Here is a 20423-nt window from a genome sequence, read left to right as displayed (position 1 = left end):
CCCCTGGGATTCTGGATACTGGCTAAGGTTCTTGCCGCCCCTATAGTGCTTTTTTTAGGCAAGGTTCAAGTGACAAATTCACCATCATAACAGGAAGAGGCAAGCAAAAACTGAGGGTGATGCTACTCAATGCTAGAAGTCTAAATCTCAAAATGCACTCACTCGAGGCACTCCTTAAAATGGAGAACATCGATATCTGTGCAGTGACTGAGACCTGGTTCAAGGCTCTAGAGAGCACCCCTGTACTACTATGCACTTTTCGGCCATATAACCTGGACCGGAACACCAAAGGCAGAGTTCTGTCCATATTCATTAAGGATATCCACACCTCCAGGCTAGTTGCTCAGCATAATGCAGCCGAGGTTATCCAAGTGCAACTAACTCTGGGCAAAACTGCAATCCAAATTGTAGCTTGCTACAGATCACCCACCATGCCCCAGGATTCCCACTCCTCTTTTCTTGATGTACTGGAAAATATTAGGGTTCAACCAAACACCGTAATAATGGGCGATTTAAACTACCCCACCATTAACTGGGAATACTACTCATGTACCAACTCTTTCGCTCAATGCTTTCTGGAATTCATAAACTCCAATGCCCTGGATCAACTTATCCACACCCCCACCAGGGGCAACAATATCCTACATCTAGTCATTAACAACATGAGTGACTGGTGTCCCACACCTGAAGCCAACGCCTCATTGGTCCGATCTGACCATAAGCTAATTACCCTAGATATCCACATCCTGCCCCCACCCCCCATTAAGGAAACCATGGTAAAAAATTTCTCCAAAGCCAACTTCATGCTTAAGACAGAAGTGGTGAACTTCATGACACCCATGCAGATGAACAATACAGTTACGACTACTTAATCCTACACAATTGCACTTTATAAGCACTTACATGAGTGCATGGATGGTGCTATCCCAAACAGAACCAAGATGCTATCCTCCAAAAAAAGGAAGCCAATCTGGTGGTCCCCTGCCATAAACAAACTCTACAACAGAAGGAAGAAACTGTTGCAAAAGAGAGTAAAATCCCATGAGTGGAGGAGCTCCCTGGTCAGCCTCAGTAAGAAGCTGCGATCCCTGATAAAATCCTCCAAAGCTAGTTATGAAAACAAAATCGCCACTGATTCTAAAGACAACCACAAAGCATTCTATAGCTATGTCAAGAATCTCAATGGCAACACTCAGATCTGCTCTGAGTTACAGCACAATGGCACTAAATATACAGACCCAATTGATATTGCCAACATCCTGGCAGATAGGTTCAGTGCTAACTTTACCTCCCTCTCACCCCCTAAAGAGCCCATCTCTATACCGGAAGAATGCAAAGTTCCTGTAATCACGGCTGCACAGGTAAAAACCACACTCTCCAAAGCCAAAAACACAGCATCCATGGGACCAGACAACATCCCAGACTGCGTTCTACATGAACTACAAAATGAACTGGCATCCCACCTAAGTACCACGTTCAATCATAGCCTCACCTCAGGCTTTGTGCCTGCTGAATGGCGCACAGCGACAATTATCCCACTCCACAAGGGGGGAGCCACCACGGACCACGAGAACTATCGCTCCATTAGCCTGATGAGCCTGGTATGCAAGGCTATGGAACGTATCATCATGGAACTTATAAACAAAGACATTTGTAATCTCCAAACTCTGGACCTCACCCAGTTTGAGCTTGTAAAAGGCAGATCATGTCTCCTAAACCTGACAGACGTCTTTGAAGCAGTCACCAAAGCCGTAGACAAGGGTAAGGTGGTTCACACAGCCTATCTAGATCTTGCCAAGGTTTTCAACACCATCCCCCACTCTGGAATTATAGATAAACTCACTAAACTAGGTATAAATCCCTATGTCACAAGATGGGTTGCCAACTGGCTCATTGAAAGAACCCACACTGTGAAAGGAGCAGACTCCAAATCCGACTTCAGACCAGTGACAAGTGGAGTACCACAGGGTTCAGTCCTGGGTCCTCTCCTGTTTGGTATCTACTATTCTGAAGTACAGGCTAACACAGAAGGTCTTTGGCTAATGAAGTTCGCAGATGACTGCAAACTAGGAGCCATAATCAAAACTCCTAACGATGTGGACATCCTACAAAATGGCCTTACTGAGACAGATGCCTGGTGTCAAAGCCATGGCCTCAAGCTCAATACCAAAAAGTGCATTGTCATCCCCTTTGGTAAAAACTCTGTACCCATGAACTACAACATAGGCGGCAGTATACTTAACACCGAAAGTGTGATAAGAGATCTTGGGACACAGGTGGACAGTAGTCTCTCCTTTGATAATCACATCGCCACAGTAGTCAGGAAATCCTTCTACATGGCACACCTCATCACAAAAGGTTTCTCATCCAGAGAAAAAAAGAGGTCATTGTTCCCCTCTACTCATCACTCATTAGACCCATTATAGAATACAACGCCCCTTTTGGTATGTACCTCACAAGACATCTACAACAACTGGAAAGGCCGCAGAAATACCTCACATAGAGGATTACCGGCCTCAAACAGATGCCCTATACAGACCATCTCAAAAAACTCCAGCTTTACTCCATCGCATATCGCCTACTCAGAGGTGATCTCTGCCTAACATACAAAGCTATGTCAAACCCAGAGCTGTTGGACATGCTCCACTTAAAGAAATCCCGATCCCTCCAAGCTACACGCTCTAGAACCTTGTCACCACAATAAACAGAACATGCCGGAGGGATAGATTCCTGTCCCAAAGACTTCCCATACTCTGGAATAAACTACCTATCTATATCAAGCAAAGCTCCTCATTAGCACTCTTCAAGAAAAATCTCGATGATTGGATGGGAAATAGGAAATTCACCCCGGGGATCACCTCTGTGGCTCTGCTCGACAGTGGCACAGGAAAATAATCTTCTTGGATGGCAAAAGCCAGGGTACCTTTTTGGCTGGGCTTGTATAGGCCCCAGAGCCAAAAGCCTAGTACCTACCTATGAACATATATATAGATATGTGTAAGTGTGTGTGTATGTGTAAGTGTGTGTGTGTGTATATATATATATATATATATATATATATATATATATATATATATATATATATATTTGAAAATAACAAAGTTGAAAATTAGATATGGGTAACTCTGTTATTGCTATACAATCAATAGCAGTTAAAGAATACAGACAGAAATAGTGCCAGAAAGCCCATGTTGCAAGTATGTGCTGAAGTGTCCTGCGAATTGGCAATTTATATGATATTAATTTGTCATTAAAACCATGTCATTTCCACTGTGTCCTACTGCATGCTGGTTAGCACAATATTACTTTTACCAAGTTCCAGGAAAAACAGAGTGCTGAAGCAGCTAAAATGGTTCACCATGTAAGAATTTCTACCCAAGAGATGATAAAAGCCAAGTGGTGGGCAAGAAAAGAATGAAGAGCGGCACCTCTGTGTGAAACAATATGAAATTACATTAAAAAGAGGGAGCTACTGTTGACTTAATCAAGAGCTATAGATTCCATCCCCTAACACTTCCAGGCCATTTGAAAGTGCATAACAATTATCAAATTCCTTAACTTTTTTGAGTAAATGATTATTCAAGTAATAAAAGTCAGATGTTTGCCGGACTTGTGTTTCAAATGTAATGACTATGCTAGCATCCTACTGTGCAGCCCATGTTACAAAGACTAATTTCAGTACTATTCTCTGCATATGCTTACATTCAGAAATGCCATTAAAAATAAATTCTGCAAGTGAAAAAATAAAATATAAAGGCAGTTCAACCGCAACATGTGTTCTTTCCTCTAAGCACTAGATGGCACTACTAGGTCACAGAAACTAACACTTTTATACCTCACATATCCTTTATCTTGGACATAGATTAAAATGCCTAAACTGCTTAAATCATCACTGTCATCCCCAATTAATTTACAATTTTTGAAAGCCGCTTGTAAGCCTGTAAGCAAGAACAAAATGAAAGCCTTCAGAGTACTTACCTTTTACCTTCCGTCTAGTTTCTTCATCTGCATTTTTAGTAGTTGGATTGTTGAAAGACTTCAGGATACCGGTTTGTATACGCTGTAACAAAAATGCATCATTATATAAAACTTCAGCATTAATCTAGGATAAAAAATTTAGTAGGAAGAAAGACCAGCAAAAAAGCAAGTTTTTCATAATACTAAAAACTAACTTGATTTAGCAACATTAGAAATGTTTGTAGTGTTTAAAATACAGTACATTTAAGACTATTAATGGACAAACCGGGTTTGGTTTTTAATCATTTCAGAAATGCAATCAGCAAACAAAAGATGTATCTTTATGTACATTCAATGACCTTTCACATTTAGCTATTATTTTGTTTCTTCTGGCAAGCTAGTAATCTGAAACAGCTGCTTCCTAACAGCTAGTTATTGTAAACTACAGAGGGAACAGACAGCAAGGGGTCAAAGTGCTGAAAAAATATTTTACATATATCCGAGTATAGATAGACATATATATATATATATATATATATATATATATATATATATATATAGATATACACACACACACACACACACACACACACACACACACGTGTGTATATATATATATATATATATATATATATATAATGCATCAGTTGATCAAGTTTTCAGAAACTCAAAATTCATATGGACAAGTCCATATGATTGAGTTTTTGAAAACTCTGAGCTTTTGAATTCAGACCGCGGTACAGTGAGGTTCAGGAAATTTACCTTTTTCTTCACTGTAGTGCAATCTCGGAGTAAGTATATATAAGTTTATATAATTTGCAGGGGGTATGGGGGAGGCACAGATTTTTGTGTTTTTTTGTTTTTCTTTTTTTTAAATTTGCATTTTTGGAAACTCGATCATATGATCTCATCCATATGAATTTTGAGTTTCTGAAAACTCGATCATCTGACATAGATTCACCTATATGGGTCTACTTCACTTGACCTAAAACTCATTTGACTGACACCCATTTGACAGACACCCAATTGACCTAAATTTCATTTGACTTAAAACTCATTTGACTGACAGCTTGCAATGCTGAATTTCAACATACTAAATCTTAAACCATAAACAAGCACACTTAGAACACCAATAACTAATCCTTTCCAGAACTTAATAACTACTTACTACCCTCTAAACAGAAACAGGACAATGTACAACCAAACTAGGTGGGGGGCTACTCTCCCCACATACCCCAATTATAAGGATCGCACTACAGTGGGGAAAAGGGCATATACCTTTAACTTGCCTTACAGTATTCTACATGCTGCCACTACTGCTGGGAACTCACAAAACATTTGCCAAATTACTTTAGATACTTCCAATAAAAATGTAAAGAGACAAACCGACATTTAGAAACACTACTTTCTACATGACTGTCAGAATTCTAAAGGTCAGCACAGTAAGTTACAGTAATTCTTTTTATCACAAGCAAGTCACAGGTGAAGGAAAACCCACAAGTCTATGTCTTAAATTTCAGTGAAATGGGACAGTCAAATGAAATTTAGTTCAATTGGGTGTCGGCCAAATGAGTTTTAGGTCAAGCGAAGTATTCCCATATATATATATATATATATATATATATATACATATACATATATACAAAAATATAGATATATATATATATATATACACATATATATTTATATATATATATATATATATATATATATATATATATATATACACACACACACATTTCTATACCTATATATACCTACACATATATATATATATATATATATATATATATATATGTACACACATGCATGTATATAAAAACACACACACATACAGAGTAGCCCATAGGTTGACCTAAGAATTGTTGAACATACAAAGTCAGCAAACCGAACGAGAAAACGCATCACTCATGGGCTGAGAAAGAACCGCGGTACATGCAATTTTCACACACACACAAAAAAAAAAACAACACTGCCCCTGTCCAGCTGCAACACCTCCTGCTAATTATATAAAGTAACTCCCAGATCACACAATCCCTGGGGAAAGGGAATATTCCCATGCCCGGAACTGCTGATCTCACACAACTGTCTACTATCTGCATATATCAAGCAAATGCGGTTGATTAAACAGAGGTCGACAAACCAGCATTTAGACCTAATACAGAACCCCTATATGTGTGTGTGTGTGTGTGTGTGTGTGTGTGTGTATATATATATATATATATATATATATATATATATATATATATATATATATATATACAGACATACATACATATCTAAATACACACACACACACACACACACACACACACACACACACACACACACGTAAGTCTTAAATTACAGACAAGACAGCATGCCAAGGTCCATGAATGACAGATAAAAAAACTAAACTGAGATGGCCAGTGTAGGTAACTGCAAAAACTTGCTGCTCAACACAACAAAGTTCACTCACTCTGCGTTTCAGTTATGAAATTATGCACTCTTTAGTATCCTGCAGCTCAATATCATTATTTGCCTTAAGAATAAGCACACAGCCAAGCACACGGCTGTAATGATCTGGCATATGTTAGAATTGCTGGTTTACCAGCGATTTTTTTTTTAGCCCTGACAATCCTACTCTCAAAATTACATCTGAAACATGTGGCTATTAAAGCATTGTGTAGGCACAAGTAGGCCCCTCATTTCTCATCTGTAGTTCCAAACACAGAAAGCATAAGTTACATACAGGTATTAGAAGCCCCATAAGAACTGGTCTTCCACAGCATAATGGTACCTGGAATAATACAAGCAGAACTCTTTATGGCACTTGCTAAGTACAACTACGTGAAATGGCAGAAAGAATAATTATGAACATACCACTGACCGTCTTCCTGTATTCTCTCAACATTTACCAGTGCTTACCAAACAAGCTGAAGGATGCACTGGTTAATGTCATTCTGAGAGGAGGTAAGATCTAAGTAATAGGTTTGTCTGACTGACAGATAGCGACATGAATAAAAGCACTCTAGACTGCAAAGAATTATCCTGCATTATGGTTTCTGTCCTTGGGGAAAGGGAGAAAAAGGCAAGAGGGGAAGTCATCAGGAAAAAGGGCACACCTCTGTGATATACATGGAGAATGCCCAGACTACACTGCACACATCCCAAGTTTATTTAACACTTGTGTGCCTGTAGGAGATGGCCAGGAAAGACGGGAGTGAGCGGCTGCTGCCAGCCCTCCCTTCCTGGCAGGCAAGGAGATGACTCTTGTCCACTACATGGGCGACATCTAGTAAAATTCTGAATCGGCCAAGCCTGCACTGTTACAGTGCAATAAAGCACTACAAAGCACAGGGGAACATGGCTTATGAAGTCAAGCCTCCCAGCAAGAGGGGGTGGCTGCAGGCTCAAAGGAGTCATTGTGGGGGAGGGGTTACTCCAAAAAGTAAAGGGATGGCTGCCCCCAAACAAAGCTTGCCTGCTCCCTACTACCCAAATCTCAATGGGGAAAGAAAGGCTGATACAGATTCATGGGAAGGAATGAATGGGCAATAGGGCTTTCATCCAACCCATGAATACATAGCTCTTGTTCTGCCAGAATGAATGGGCAACTTGGATAAGGTACAGGAGCAATCAGACAAGGCCCTGGGGGAAGCAAAAACAGGAAAAAAAATCTGAACCTAAAAAATAAAAACTTAAACTTCATGGTAACATATGAAGAAGACAAAAGGTTAGAACATTGTGGAATGTTAACTACCTTCATTCAGAACTTTACCTATAAAAGAAAGAAGGGGGCAGACAACAGTATTGTGGGACCCAAGAATTTTTTGTTCTTCAACGTCATTTTAACCTTCAGTGTCATGTTTCAACTGCAGCAAAATACTTGTTTAATAGACTGCACTATGTGCACAAGACCAGTATGGTCTGATACCCCACCATAACTTTCCCAGCTTCAAACATGCATAATGCTGAAAGTCACAAAAATGAACACACCCTATGTGATAGTGGGGAAGGACACAAATAGTATAGAGTTTTTTATATTTTGTGGTCATCAAGTCCTACCTGCTGAAGACAATGGATAGATATAATCTAGATCTGTTGTTACTAAGTACATAACTTTCATATCCAGGGTGATCACTGTGGTGATGTGAGGTAGTACCTGCTGTGCCAGGGAGAGTAGGGCACTGCATGTGTACCATATGCCAGCATAGGTAGCTGGAGTTTGGTAAATAATTATATGTCATTTGAATATCAAACTGATTTGTATAGATGCTTGTGTTAAAAAATGTATTTCTAAAGTTGCTTGTGTTAAAAATGTATCAACGGTGGGTTCTGCTGGACAGAAGATAAATATACATGTATCTCAGACTGTATTGTTGTAACTCATGAAATGTATATATTTTAACACAGGATACTGGAAGGGAAGGGGTTAAGCTTAGCCCAGCTAACCTTAAAAAAACAACCTGAAATTTAATTACTTGGTTTAGGGCATAAAGATTTTATCTCAAAGGTCTGAATGCAGCCAGAGAATAGCTTTTTAGTCTCTGCAGGAAGGGTAGAAGTGTTGGAATTGTTTTACAGTTTCCAGATCCTGTAATAAAAAAACTTAGCTAAAGTGCTGCTTGTGTACTGGAACACATCAGTGCGAGATGCTAGCTCAGTTGCTAGTGAGGGGGTAGTGTGGGAACCCACAGAATCAGGTTACCAGATGTGATGTCATTCTGTAGCCAGCACTGAAATTGTATTTGAATACCAGTGAGAGATGTGATAAATGCACTCTGTTGTTGGACAAGACAGCCATCCACTTAATCTTACCCTGCTTTAGTAAGTAACTAGGGAACAGTGATTCTTCAGTCAGTTAGAAAAATATAGTGAGCTTAGCTAAATGCAGTTTTCTTCTGTAACTAAGTCTTTCCACCTGTGTTGTTTTTTTATATTTCCTGTGATTGAAACTCTTGTGTTTATTGTAAATAGATGCTCAGTATTTTCATGGCTTTTTATTATTAAATATATCTAAACTCTTCACAGTGGCTGGTCTTTTACAAAATATTAAACCTTCGAGAGTACCTGCATTTATTTAGTGTCACTGCGGCTCCATGTTCCTTAAAGTCTTGCTAATTACTAAGTGTAATTGGGTACCCTTGTAACAGCCTTGAAGTAGCTGGCTTCGGGTTTTCTGGTGACAGTAAATCAACCTTATAGTCTGGGTGGAAGTGTCAGAGCAGGTAAGCTGTGCCAGTCTTTCCTAGGTGTGTGTGTGTGTGTGTGTGTGTGTGTGTGTGTGTGTGTGTGTGTGTGTGTGTGAAAATTCAAATCTAAAAAGTGTGTATGTGACAGCTACTTTGAATGGGGACACAAAGAGGGTGGTGGAATATTTGGTTTGGAGCACCCGGCTAAGGATTCAGCTCATAGTGGTCAGTGGGGAATCTTATTTGGGGCCTGGAGAGAAAGCCCAGCCCCAGGATTGGAGTGTACATCCCTGTGTGCTCTTAAGGGAAATTGTACTTGGTGCAGAGAGCTGCATTTGAAAGTACTTTGTGTGTCTATTTTTCTCATCATGAGCATTCCCCACCACTGTCAGTGGTGAGGATTGAGGGCCTTGACCACTGGCTCAGAGGAGGGGTGTCACAGTCACATCCATCCTCTTCAACAGGTAGGACACAGTCTCCAGCCCAGCTTCCTGAATAGCTTCCTCAAAGTATCCCCTTTCAGTATAGTGGCCCCAAAACCAGACCACTGTCATGAATATATGTCCAAGCAGAAAGTGATTAAAGTGTGCATGGAGGCTAACCAAATCAACTGCACAAATGCCAATTTTTAGAAAAATAAAAGCCTTAGAAGACGTGTATTAAAAGCTTTGAGCAACTATACTCCATACTTTTGGTGGCAAATTTTGATGCAGTCTGACAAATATTTCACTAGGGTAGCTTTAGAAACTTTCCTTCCCAGCTTTTTGCTGCAAAAAAAGAACAACAGAAAAGTATGCCAATCCCAGCATGCAGCAGGTCACACAAATAAGACAACCAGAGGGATCCCACAGAAAATGGATCCTGGTTATGAGAAAGGAAACAGACAAAAAGTCTCTTCCATTTGGACAAATATGATTTCCTGTTAGTGGGTTTCCTGGCCTCCAGCAGAGCCCTAAGCACATCCTCAGGAAAAAAAATGCCTGACAGGGATCAAAACCCTATCACCCATAGTGTCAAATGAAGAGTGGACAAGTGGAGATGGATCAGAGACCCCTTGTCTTGTGCAAGAAGGTCCACCCTGTGAGGTAGCTTGTGGTGATGAAGGGATATCCTCCTTCCAAGCCAAAGGACTTGGGACTCTGGTGCAAAAAGAGAAAGTTGTCTGTTCAAAGTGGAGACAAAAAATCTACCTGTAGAGTACCCCACTGATGGACAATGGACAGAAACACATCTCTGTGAAGCATCCATTTTTGACCATGTGTCCTGAATCTGCTCAAAGAGTCAGACACAATATTTTGTCTGGAAGGAATGTAAACAGCTTGAACAGTCACTCGATATGGGCAGTTAGATATCAGACCTGAACAGCTGGTTTGCAAAAAAAGTAGGACCATGTCCTCCCTTGCTTGTTGATATATCACATCAATGTGGTATTGTCTATAAAGATCTTTGAGAACCTCTGGAAGAAAAAGGGAATAGAAAGCCTCAACAGCAAAAAGGAGAGCTCTCATCTCCTTGATGTTAATCAGACCACTGATGGGGAGACCAGAGACCCTGAACCTTGAAGGAACTGAAAGAAGCTCCCTAACCCCTGTTCCATGCATCTGCAAAAAGTTCCTGAGAAAGGGAAATCCCAGGATGACAGAAAGCTGGTGAATCGACCACTGAAGCCCGAGTTCTGAGACATGGAAGGAGAGGAACCAAAAATCCAGTGGATGGCAGTGTTGGTGCCACACTGACTTTAGGAACCACTAAATCAGTCTCATATGGCATCTGACCAGAGGCAGCATAGGAGTGGTGGTGGCTATGAATCCTAGAACCCAGAGAAAATCACGGGTTATGACTGAAGCAAGGATGAAGCAACTGAAAAAAGGTGATTAGAGAGAGAGCCTTGGACAGAGACAGGGATGCCAGCATAGGAACAGTATGGATCCTGAAACTGAAAACACATGATCCTAGGGAAGAGGCAGGACTGACTTCTGAGAGTTTATGGTAAACCCCTGGCATTATAAAAGACAAACCATAAACTAGAGGTGCTGAAACAAGACCTCGGAGGATGAAGCTTGAATGAGCAGGTCATCCAGAGAAGGAAATATCTGAACTCCTCTCATCCTGCAAAAGGCAATGACAGGATCGTGGCATTTGGTGAATACCCTTGGGGCAGTAGAAAGGCCAAAGGGGAAAGCAGAGAACCAAAATGCAAGAAAGAAACGGAGAAATGTAAAAACTTCCTGAAAAGGGGATGAATTTGGATGTAGGGATAAACATCCTTGAAATCCAGGGATAGTAAGAAAGCCTGGAGAAGAGGAGGAAACAGGGAGTGAAAGGACAACAATCAAAAGGAAGGGACCTTCGGAAAGGTGCTGAGGTGAAAAGGATCCAGAATGGGTCTCCAGGTGTCCTTCTTCCTGGGGACCAGACCAGAAACACCCTGGAATAAAACCCCTTCCCTTCCTTGGCAGGAAGCACAACTTGAATAATGTCCACTGCCACAACGTCCTGAAGCAATTCACAAAAGAAAGAAAGATGTTCTTGAGGAGGTTGAGTGATGTCTAGAAAAGGAGGTACAGATTTCCACACCATGAAGTATCCCTGGAGGAAGATGGACAGAACCCAAGAATCTTGAGTGACCCCTAACCAAATGGGAAGGGACAAGGAAAAACAAATGGATAAGGGTACCTGACCCAAGGAAAGGGGAAGCAAACTGTCTGATAGAACTTGGTTTGTCTTGAAATGGAGGACTTAAAAAGTTCAGCAGCAGTAGAACCAAAAAGGTTCTTATCAAGAAGAGCATCCTACAACTTAGCCTTAATATCATCAGGTAAGGGCTGGAGATGAAGTTAACAACACCTTATCAAAACAGAACCAAAGGCAGCAGCCCTAGAGGAGGCATCAGCTGCATCATAATTAGTAGGTATGTACTTACCATAACTTGGCATATGTGTTGCCCCTATTCATTCTTCCTCATTACTGGGTTATGGATCCAACCCTTGGATCTGACTTGGCCGCATTTTTTACACTTGTTCCTAGTCTCGAGCTCCTCCCTCTACCTTTAATGCTCCACCACCTCTGTAGCTTCCTCAGACAGAGTTTGCTGTCCTATTGTCTTCTGAATAAAGAAACAAAGAAAGAAGACAGAAGGAAAGCAGAGGCTCAAACCAGGAACATAAAGGTTCCCATAAATTTGATAGGTCATCAAGAACTAATAGGATGGGGGAACAGCTGACAGGGAAGGTGAGAAAGAATGAAAATGGACAACACAGATGCCAAGTTATGCTAAGCACATAACTTCTAAATCTGATGTTGTCCTTTTAATGCCGCAGCACTGTCAAACCAAAAGAAGCTCTACTTCTGGAGACAATGTCCAATTTATAATGTGTCGCAATGGTAAGAGTCTTTGTCCAAGTGGTTGCAGCACAAATATCATCAATCAAAGCTTTGGAGGAGAAAACTGATGATGTAACCATAGATCTGGTGGTATGGGCAATTTCAATCCATTTTTTGAATAAATGAATGATATACAGTCAGTAAACAACTTAGTCAATATAACTTTGGAAACTGCTTGACCTAGCCGGTTAGGTGATGAAGAAACAAATAACTGGTCAGACTTTCTGCACTGTTTTGTTCTATGTAGGTAGAACCATAGTTGCCTATGAAAATAAAGCAGATGCAAAATGTTTTCGCCCTTGTTAGAAAATTTCAGGAAGGAGACTGGCAATTGTATAGACTGGTTAATATTACTCTCTGTGGCTACCTAAGGCATAAAGGATGGATTGGTACGGAGAGAAACTCTATCTTTGTGAAAAATAATGTAAGACAGTTTTGATGACAAGGCCTGAAGCTCGGAAATTCTTCTTGCTGAAGTAAAAGCTACCAACAAGATGGTTTTTCACAAAAGGAATTTCATTTCACAGTCATTATCTGCTTCAAAAGGTTCTTGGGTTTTTTGAAGAATAACAGTCAGATCCCACTGTGGAGCAGGACCCTTAATCAGGGGGTCTAAACAGGAACATCTCTTTCATGAAGGGTTTGCATAATTTAGACATTGCAAGGGAGCCGGAAGCATCTCATGAAAATTTGAAATGGCTGCCAGTTGAAGTTTTATAGTGGAAAAACTTGCTCCATCCCTGGAAAGAGAAGCAAGGAAGAGAAGGATGGCTGAAATTATGAATGAGAAAGGGTCAATATTCTCTTTGGAAGCCCAAATGGCAAACCTTATCCATTTGCTTTGATACATTTTTTAGTAGAAGTTTTTTGAGAGGCTAAAACTGTATCTTGAACAAGGGAAGCAAGCCTGGACCATTGTAGAAATATTGGAATTGGAGATACCAAGCAGTCATTTTGAGGGCTACCATATTGGGGTGTTGATTCCCTGCTGGATGAGATAAAAGGGCCTGTTTGGCCTCCAGAATCCATGAGAAATACTTCAGATGAGACCAGTGAAAGAAGAACCATACCTGACAAGACAAGACAAGACCAGTAGGGGGCAATGAGGATCACTGAACTCTTCATCCATCTGGCTTTCTGCAGAAACTTTGGGATCAATGGTAGAGGGGGGTAAGCATAAAGGAGACCAGAGGGCCAATCGTGAACTAGTGCATCCCTTGGGGACTCTGCAAGAGCAAGGATCAGAACGCAGTACTTGCTGTTTTGGGGGATGCAAAGAGGTTGCAGAAAGGTTGGCCCCACTGGCTGAAAATCAGATTCATCACTGACTGATTGAGAGACCACTCGTCAAAATTGACCTGCTGAGTTTGTCTGCTAGAATGCTGGACTTCTCCAGCATGTGTGTTGCAACTAGAAAGCGGTCTGCAGAGCTGCTCTCATCTCTAGGATGTTGATATGCAATCTGGTCTTCGAGGAAGACTGTATGCCTTGGACCAGTCTTTCCATCAAAATGCCCCCCACCCCTAATCGGGAAGCATCCGTTATATCACTGTGGCCATTGGAGGGGGGAGAGGAACAGTCTGCCCAGGAACAGATCATCTGAATGAATCCACCACTGAAGATTATGTCTGCAAAACCAGTCAACTGGATAGGAACAGATAACTGCTGGTAAAGAACAGACTACTGAACAGCCAAAGTCCATTGGAGGACTCGCATAAAAAACCTTGCTAAGGGCACTAGGATGATGGCAGCTGACACAGAACCAAGGGGCTTGAAGTATCAATCTCATCGAAGGAGACAGTAAAGAAATTATTTCCCATACTTGTTGTCTCAAGGGTGCTATGCGATGAGGAGTCAAAGAAGCTATCTGGTGCATTGTATCCAGGACACACCGATTAGTTTCAACCTCTGAAGTGGGAAGAGGTTCAATTTGGCAAGGTTTATGTTAATGCCAGGTAGCTGAATGTCTTGAACAAACGGTCCCTGGCCTGAAGTAGTTGATGCTGGGTTGGAGCAGTGAGAAGCCAGTCATCCAAATACGGAAACACCTGGAATCTTTCAGCCTCAGGTGAGCTGCCACTGCTGCCATGCATTTGGTAAACACCTTGAGGACTGTGGTGAGTCCAAAGGGAAGAGCTCTGAACTGATAATGACTGGCTCCCAGCTTGAAGTGCAAATGACTTCTGGAGCATCTGTGTATTTTTATGTAATAGTAAAATCCTCTTTGTTCAATTGGGACTTCTAGGATGACTATTTTTTGCAGTAATTTTTGAATTTCCAGTACTGCATGCTCCCTCTGACTGGGTGGTACATTGAGGAGTTTCTTTTGTTCCACTGGAGGTGAAAGGGAAAAGGGAATGTAATAACCTCTGGACATTATGCTTAGCAACAAGACATTTGTTGTCAAATTGGTCCAGGTGTCTAGGTGCAGGGAACGATGACCCCCAACTGCCTCAAGAGATGAACAGTCGGAGCAGTGCTTCAGTGGCACTGATAGGGTTTGTCAGAAAAAGGTCCTCTGAAGCTCTGAATCTGTGGACCCCCTCTGCCTCTGGGGCAGTATCTATTGTTGAAACTTCCTCCTCTGCCTCTAAAGGAAGAGTCCATGCACTGATCTTGAAAACAGCCTTGAGACTTTTAAAACCAAGTCTTATACCACCTCGCTGATTTCTGGAGAAAGTGCGCAGAGGGGTATAAAACTTGATCCCAATGGCAGACAGCGTCTTTCCTTCCAGGTCGGTGTACGTAAGAGTCACTTTGACTGATGGTCCAAACAGGGAGGAGCCATCGAATACAGCATTGACAAAGGACACCTTAATGCTTCCACAAAATCACAAAGCCTCATCGAAGCATGCCTTCTGACCAAAATACCTCAGCCGGATGCCAATGAGGCACCTTCCATTGAATAGGAGATGAGCCTCATGGAAGAGTTGGACACAGAAGTAAGAATAGCAAACTGAGGAGATACTTTCTTGAAGTCCTCATCCATCATGGTCTCTGCAAGCGAGATGGACACTTCCTTGACCAATCTCTCTGCAAATGAATGAAATGTGCCAAGTAATTTAACGATCTCAATGCTAATGTTGCTGAGCATAGAAAAACATTTTATATAGCCCACCTAATCATGAAGGGATTCACATCTAGATCAGGGGAGGTCATCGTGCCTCTTTACTCATCCCTCATCAGGCCCATAATTGAGTACAATGCCTCTTTTGGGATGTACCTTACCAGACACCTGCAGCAACTAGAAAGACCCCAAAAGTACCTCACCAAGAGGATCAAAGGGCTCAAACAGATGCCATATGCTGCCTGGTTAAAGAAACTCCAGCTCTACTCAGTGGCATACCGCCTGTTCAGAGGCGATCTGTGCCTGACGTATAAAGCCATGTCCAACCCGGAATTAATGGACATGCTACACCTCAGAAAATCCAAATCCCATCGAGCTCTGCTCGAGAGACTTAAACCTCAGCACTGAAATAAATAGGACATGCTGGAGGGACAGATTCATAACCCAGAGGCTCCCTTCACTCTGGAATAAAATCCCAGTCCAGGTTAGGCAGAGTCCCTCATTGACTCTCTTCAAGAGGAATCTTGATGAGTGGATGGGAGATCGTAGGTTTACCCTGGGTATCACTTCTGTGTCACTGTTAGACAGAGGCACAGTATACTAACCTCGAAAAAGGGCATAGCAAAATAAATTTAAAATGGGTGGCGAAAGCCAAACACATTCTGGCTAGGCTTATAAATGCCCTAGGGCAGATAGCCTAGTATGAACCTATGAACCTATAAATAGGCTTACCAAACCTGTCCGGTTGTTTGGGAATTGGTTCGAAAGTGCCTGGCTCCTTCGAAGCCCAGCGGGAGACTAAGTCAATAATGTCTTCCACCGGGGAGGGGGGGTTCACCAAAGACATAGATGGGCCTGCCCCAAAAGCATCCAAAAACACAGACTCTTCAGAAGGAGGAGGTTGGGTCAACCAGCCACCTTTCTGCCTAAGGAACTCCAACATGTCTCCAAAGGAAACATCATCAGGTGACGATCGCAGACATCCTTCTCCCTCATCAAAGTCCATGTCTTCTGTGAGCAACTCCACTGGGGAGTCAATGTTCCTCTTTTTTCACGTCTTCTTCCAAGGAACCTCCTCTGTGGGGTGTTCATATCGGAAGAAAGGGGGGGCTTCCTCTGGGGGAAGAACTTGGAGGCTGCTCGAGGCAGGCTGACTGTGGACAGGGATGATGGGGTCAACATCCAGATCCAGTGAAGCATGATGGTGAGGATTGGAGGTAAAAGGGTCAGATCCCTGTGAGCAGAGAAAGCCCTTTCCACAATCTGGAAAGCTGACAGACCAAGAAAAATTCCCTCCATCTCCCTCTAAGCCGAGGCAGCCAAAGAAGCATGGACAGAAATCACCCAGATCCACAGTCCACAGACAGGATAGGACCCAAGCTGTCAAGGGCCAAAGCACTGAGAAGGCACAGCTCTGAAAAAGTTGGAACTGAATCCCATCCCCCCAGACCCAACACCGACCTCTCAGATCAGAGACCCACTCAGATCCAAAGATCTCACATCACAGCTAGTCAAGGTAGGTGTCGGAGTCGAGGAGGGAAGCTTCCTTAGATCCAAGGCTGACTCTTTCGGGAACCTAGGATTCTAAGACTCCGAAGTCGCTAGTTGGAACCTAGGATTCTAAGACTCCGAAGTCGCTAGTTGGATGAGAGTACAAGAATGGATCATAGCAGCAGAAACACTCACTGACCTGGCTGGGGAAGGAGCTGACAATTCCCCCATATGGATCTGAGTTTTGAGAAACCTCTGCATCATGCTGTTCATATCTACATCCAATAAACTCCTGGAGGACCTAGAAGAAGCAACTGAAGTAGGTCTGGAGTGTCTGGATGGGGTTTGGAGCGGTTTCACAGCAGTGTTGGGGAAACTGCCCTGATGACAAACTCTGGGGAGTGGGTCCTAGCACTCAGATTTGAGGTCTTTGGACCCTAGGTAGAAGTTGGCCTAGGACAGGCAGTCATGTGACAGGTGCCTGTCAGATCCAAAGGGTGTTTTGGATCCAAAGGGGTAGAAATAGGTCTTGAATCCGGAGAATTCAGATCCAAGGCCTTAGCAGTCTTGGCCAGAGGTTCTGTCTAAACTCTGGAAGTCTTATGGGAGCGTTTCCTTGGCACCAAAGACCAAGTAAGGATAGCTGAGGGGATTTCAGCCCCTGATGATGAGGATGAAGCAGGCAACAGACCTTTTAGCATAAGTTTGCACCTGACTGCAGGTGATCTGAACCTAAACAATAAACACACTTGCTATGCGTGTTGGAAATGGGGATCTTATGCCCACTTTCTAAGCAGCACTTAAAAACCTGTAGGCTTATCTAACATGGTATAAGAGAAAAAGGTTTTTAACTATGTCTATAAAAGAAGTTATGTACACACCATAATGTTTCATCTGAGTTGTTGCTCTTCATATGTCTTCAACCTGGGAGACATAGATCTGGTACGGATCCGACTCAGCCGCACTTCTCCAGCATCAGATCCAAGCTCCAGACTCCTCCCCTACCCATAATGCCCCTGTCTCCTTCCTCCCTTCAGATCAGGTTTACTGCCCACCATGGCATCCCAACCTGACACAATGTCTTACCCCTTGACACAATAATCCAAATAGTATCATAAGAAATGACTAGTTATGCTAAAGAAAGGGCCATGTCTTTTCCAGCCAGACCATCACACAGCCCACATAGCAGGGGGAAGGATGGTTGAAGACAAATGAAGAACAAGAACTCAGATGAAACATTATGGTGAGTACATAACATATTTACCCAAAGTTGTTGTCTTCATTTGCTCTTCAAACTGTGGGACAGAGTCCTCAGCTAACAAACACGTGGAAGGCCCTTACGGAAGGATATTCCATAACATGGCTGAGTCAATGGATGCCCTACTTCTGGAGAGAAGATCCAACTTGTAAATAGGAGATGAAAGTATGTGAAGATGCCCAGGTAGCTGCAGAGCAAATGTCATCCAATGAACTCTGGACCAAAATGCAGCTGAAGCAGCCACAGACCTAATAGAATGTGTCTTAACTTGACCTGGTGGAGACAATCCTTTGGTTGAATATGCCAAGAGTATACACTGAGAAATCCAACGAGCAATGATGACCTTTGAAACAGGTTTCCCTAAAAAGGGCTTAGAGTAGGAAACAAAAAGTTGATCGGACTTGCGAAAGGCCTTTGTTCTGTGTAAGTAAAACATAATTGTCTATGAAAATCAAGCAGGTGCAATGTATACTCTCCCTTATTCTAAAAGTTCAGGAAGAAGACAGGGAGACTGATAACCTAATTAATGTCCGATTCTGAGGCCACTTTGGGAAGAAAGGAAGGATTAGTGCACAAAGATAGGCTGTTTTTATGGAAGATCATGTAAAGAGGCTTAATTGATAAGGCCTGAAGCTCCGACACTCTTCTATCTGAAGTAATAGCAATCGGGAAGACTGTCTTCCAAGACAGGAACTGCAGATCCACTAAAGCAGTGGGTTCAAAGGGGGAAGAAACCAAGGCTTGAAGGACCAAAGTAAGGTCCCAAGGAGGCATGGGGTCCTTGATTGGTGGCCTAAGAAAAAAGGTACCCTTCAAAAAGCTTTGCAGAGCTTAGAAGGGGCTAGAAAAGCTGAATTATCCCCTATGTGGAAGTTCAGCCACCAGCTGAACTTTAACCATAGAGAAGCTGGCACCCTGTTGAAAAATACCTGCCAGAAACTCTTAGGATAACAGGAACCGGAGCAGTGAAGAGATCCAAATCACACTGAGATGCCCAAAGAGAAAAACGTTTCCACTTACTCGAATAAACTTTCCACATGGAAGATTTATGATCCACTCCCAAAATCTTCTTAACCAGGGAAGACAGCCTGGGAGTCCTAACTATCATGGAAACTGGATCAGCCAGGCTGTGAGCTTCAGACTGGCCATATCTGGATGTGGAATCCCTGAGGGATGTGAAATCAGATCCGGAAACAGATCCAATGTGTCCAGGGAGGACACAATACATGAGACCACAGAGAAGGGAACCATACTTGGTGAGGCCAGAAGGGGGCAATGAGGATGGCAAAGCTCCCCAGTCGTGGCGCTTTCTTCATGAGCTTTGGGATCAGGGGAAGTGGAGGATAAGCATAGAGAAGACCAGAGGGCTGAGCATGAACCAGAGCATTTCTGGGGGACGACCCGGGGGAGGGGGGTTCAGAGAGAAGAACTCAATGCACTTCGCACCGGAAGGAGAGGTGAAGAGATTGCAGCAAGGCTGACCCCGCTTTAGAAAGATCTGTTGTGCTACTGAAGGATTCAGTGACCACTCGTAAGACATCAGTATAGACTTGCTGAGCCTGCCTCCTAAAATGCTGGACCTTCCCGGAATGTGCATTGCCACCAGAAAATGGCTGGTGGAGATCACCCACTCCCATAATCTCATGGCTTCGCAGCAAAGGGGATAAGACCTGGTTCCCCTGTTTGTTGATGTATCAGACTACCAACATATTGTCTGTCTGGATGGCAATCGTCCTAGGGAAAGATGGGCATGAGGAGCTTGCAACGTCAATAGCACTACCCTCATCTCCAGGATGTTGACATGCAACTGGGTCTCCAGGGAAGACCAGGTGCCTTGAACTGTCCTTCCCAAGCAATGCCCTCCTCACCTGAGTAGGGAGACGTACGTGGTCACCATGGTCAGAGGGAAGGGAATAATAAACGGGTGACAAAGAAGAAGGTCTGGGGAATGAATCCACTAGAGAACAGAATCCCTGCATGCTTGTGATAGACAAACAGGATATGACAATGGTAGATCAAGAAATGACCACTGGACCATCAGAGCTCATTGGAGCACCCTCATGTGTAACCAAGCTGTGGGTACAAGGGTGAT

General features: G+C 42.7%; 1 protein-coding gene across 3 annotated transcripts in view; it reads right to left on the bottom strand.

The window, feature by feature from the left end:
• USP45 (ubiquitin specific peptidase 45) overlaps positions 1–20423 on the bottom strand; it is a 2611314-nt gene that overhangs the window by 687949 nt on the left and 1902942 nt on the right. For all 3 annotated transcript variants that reach the window (XM_044065122.1, XM_044065103.1, XM_044065112.1), the window contains exon 10: positions 3979–4060. In XM_044065122.1, coding sequence (XP_043921057.1) covers positions 3979–4060 — 82 coding nt within the window. The remainder of the gene's footprint in view (positions 1–3978; positions 4061–20423) is intronic.

The sequence above is a fragment of the Protopterus annectens genome, chromosome 1.part0 (assembly GCF_019279795.1).
Source record: "Protopterus annectens isolate FY-2018-M chromosome 1.part0, PAN1.0, whole genome shotgun sequence".
NCBI classification, from domain to species: Eukaryota; Metazoa; Chordata; order Ceratodontiformes; family Protopteridae; genus Protopterus; species Protopterus annectens.
Note: the sequence above shows the minus strand (reverse complement) of the source record. Positions and strands in the feature narration are given on the sequence as shown.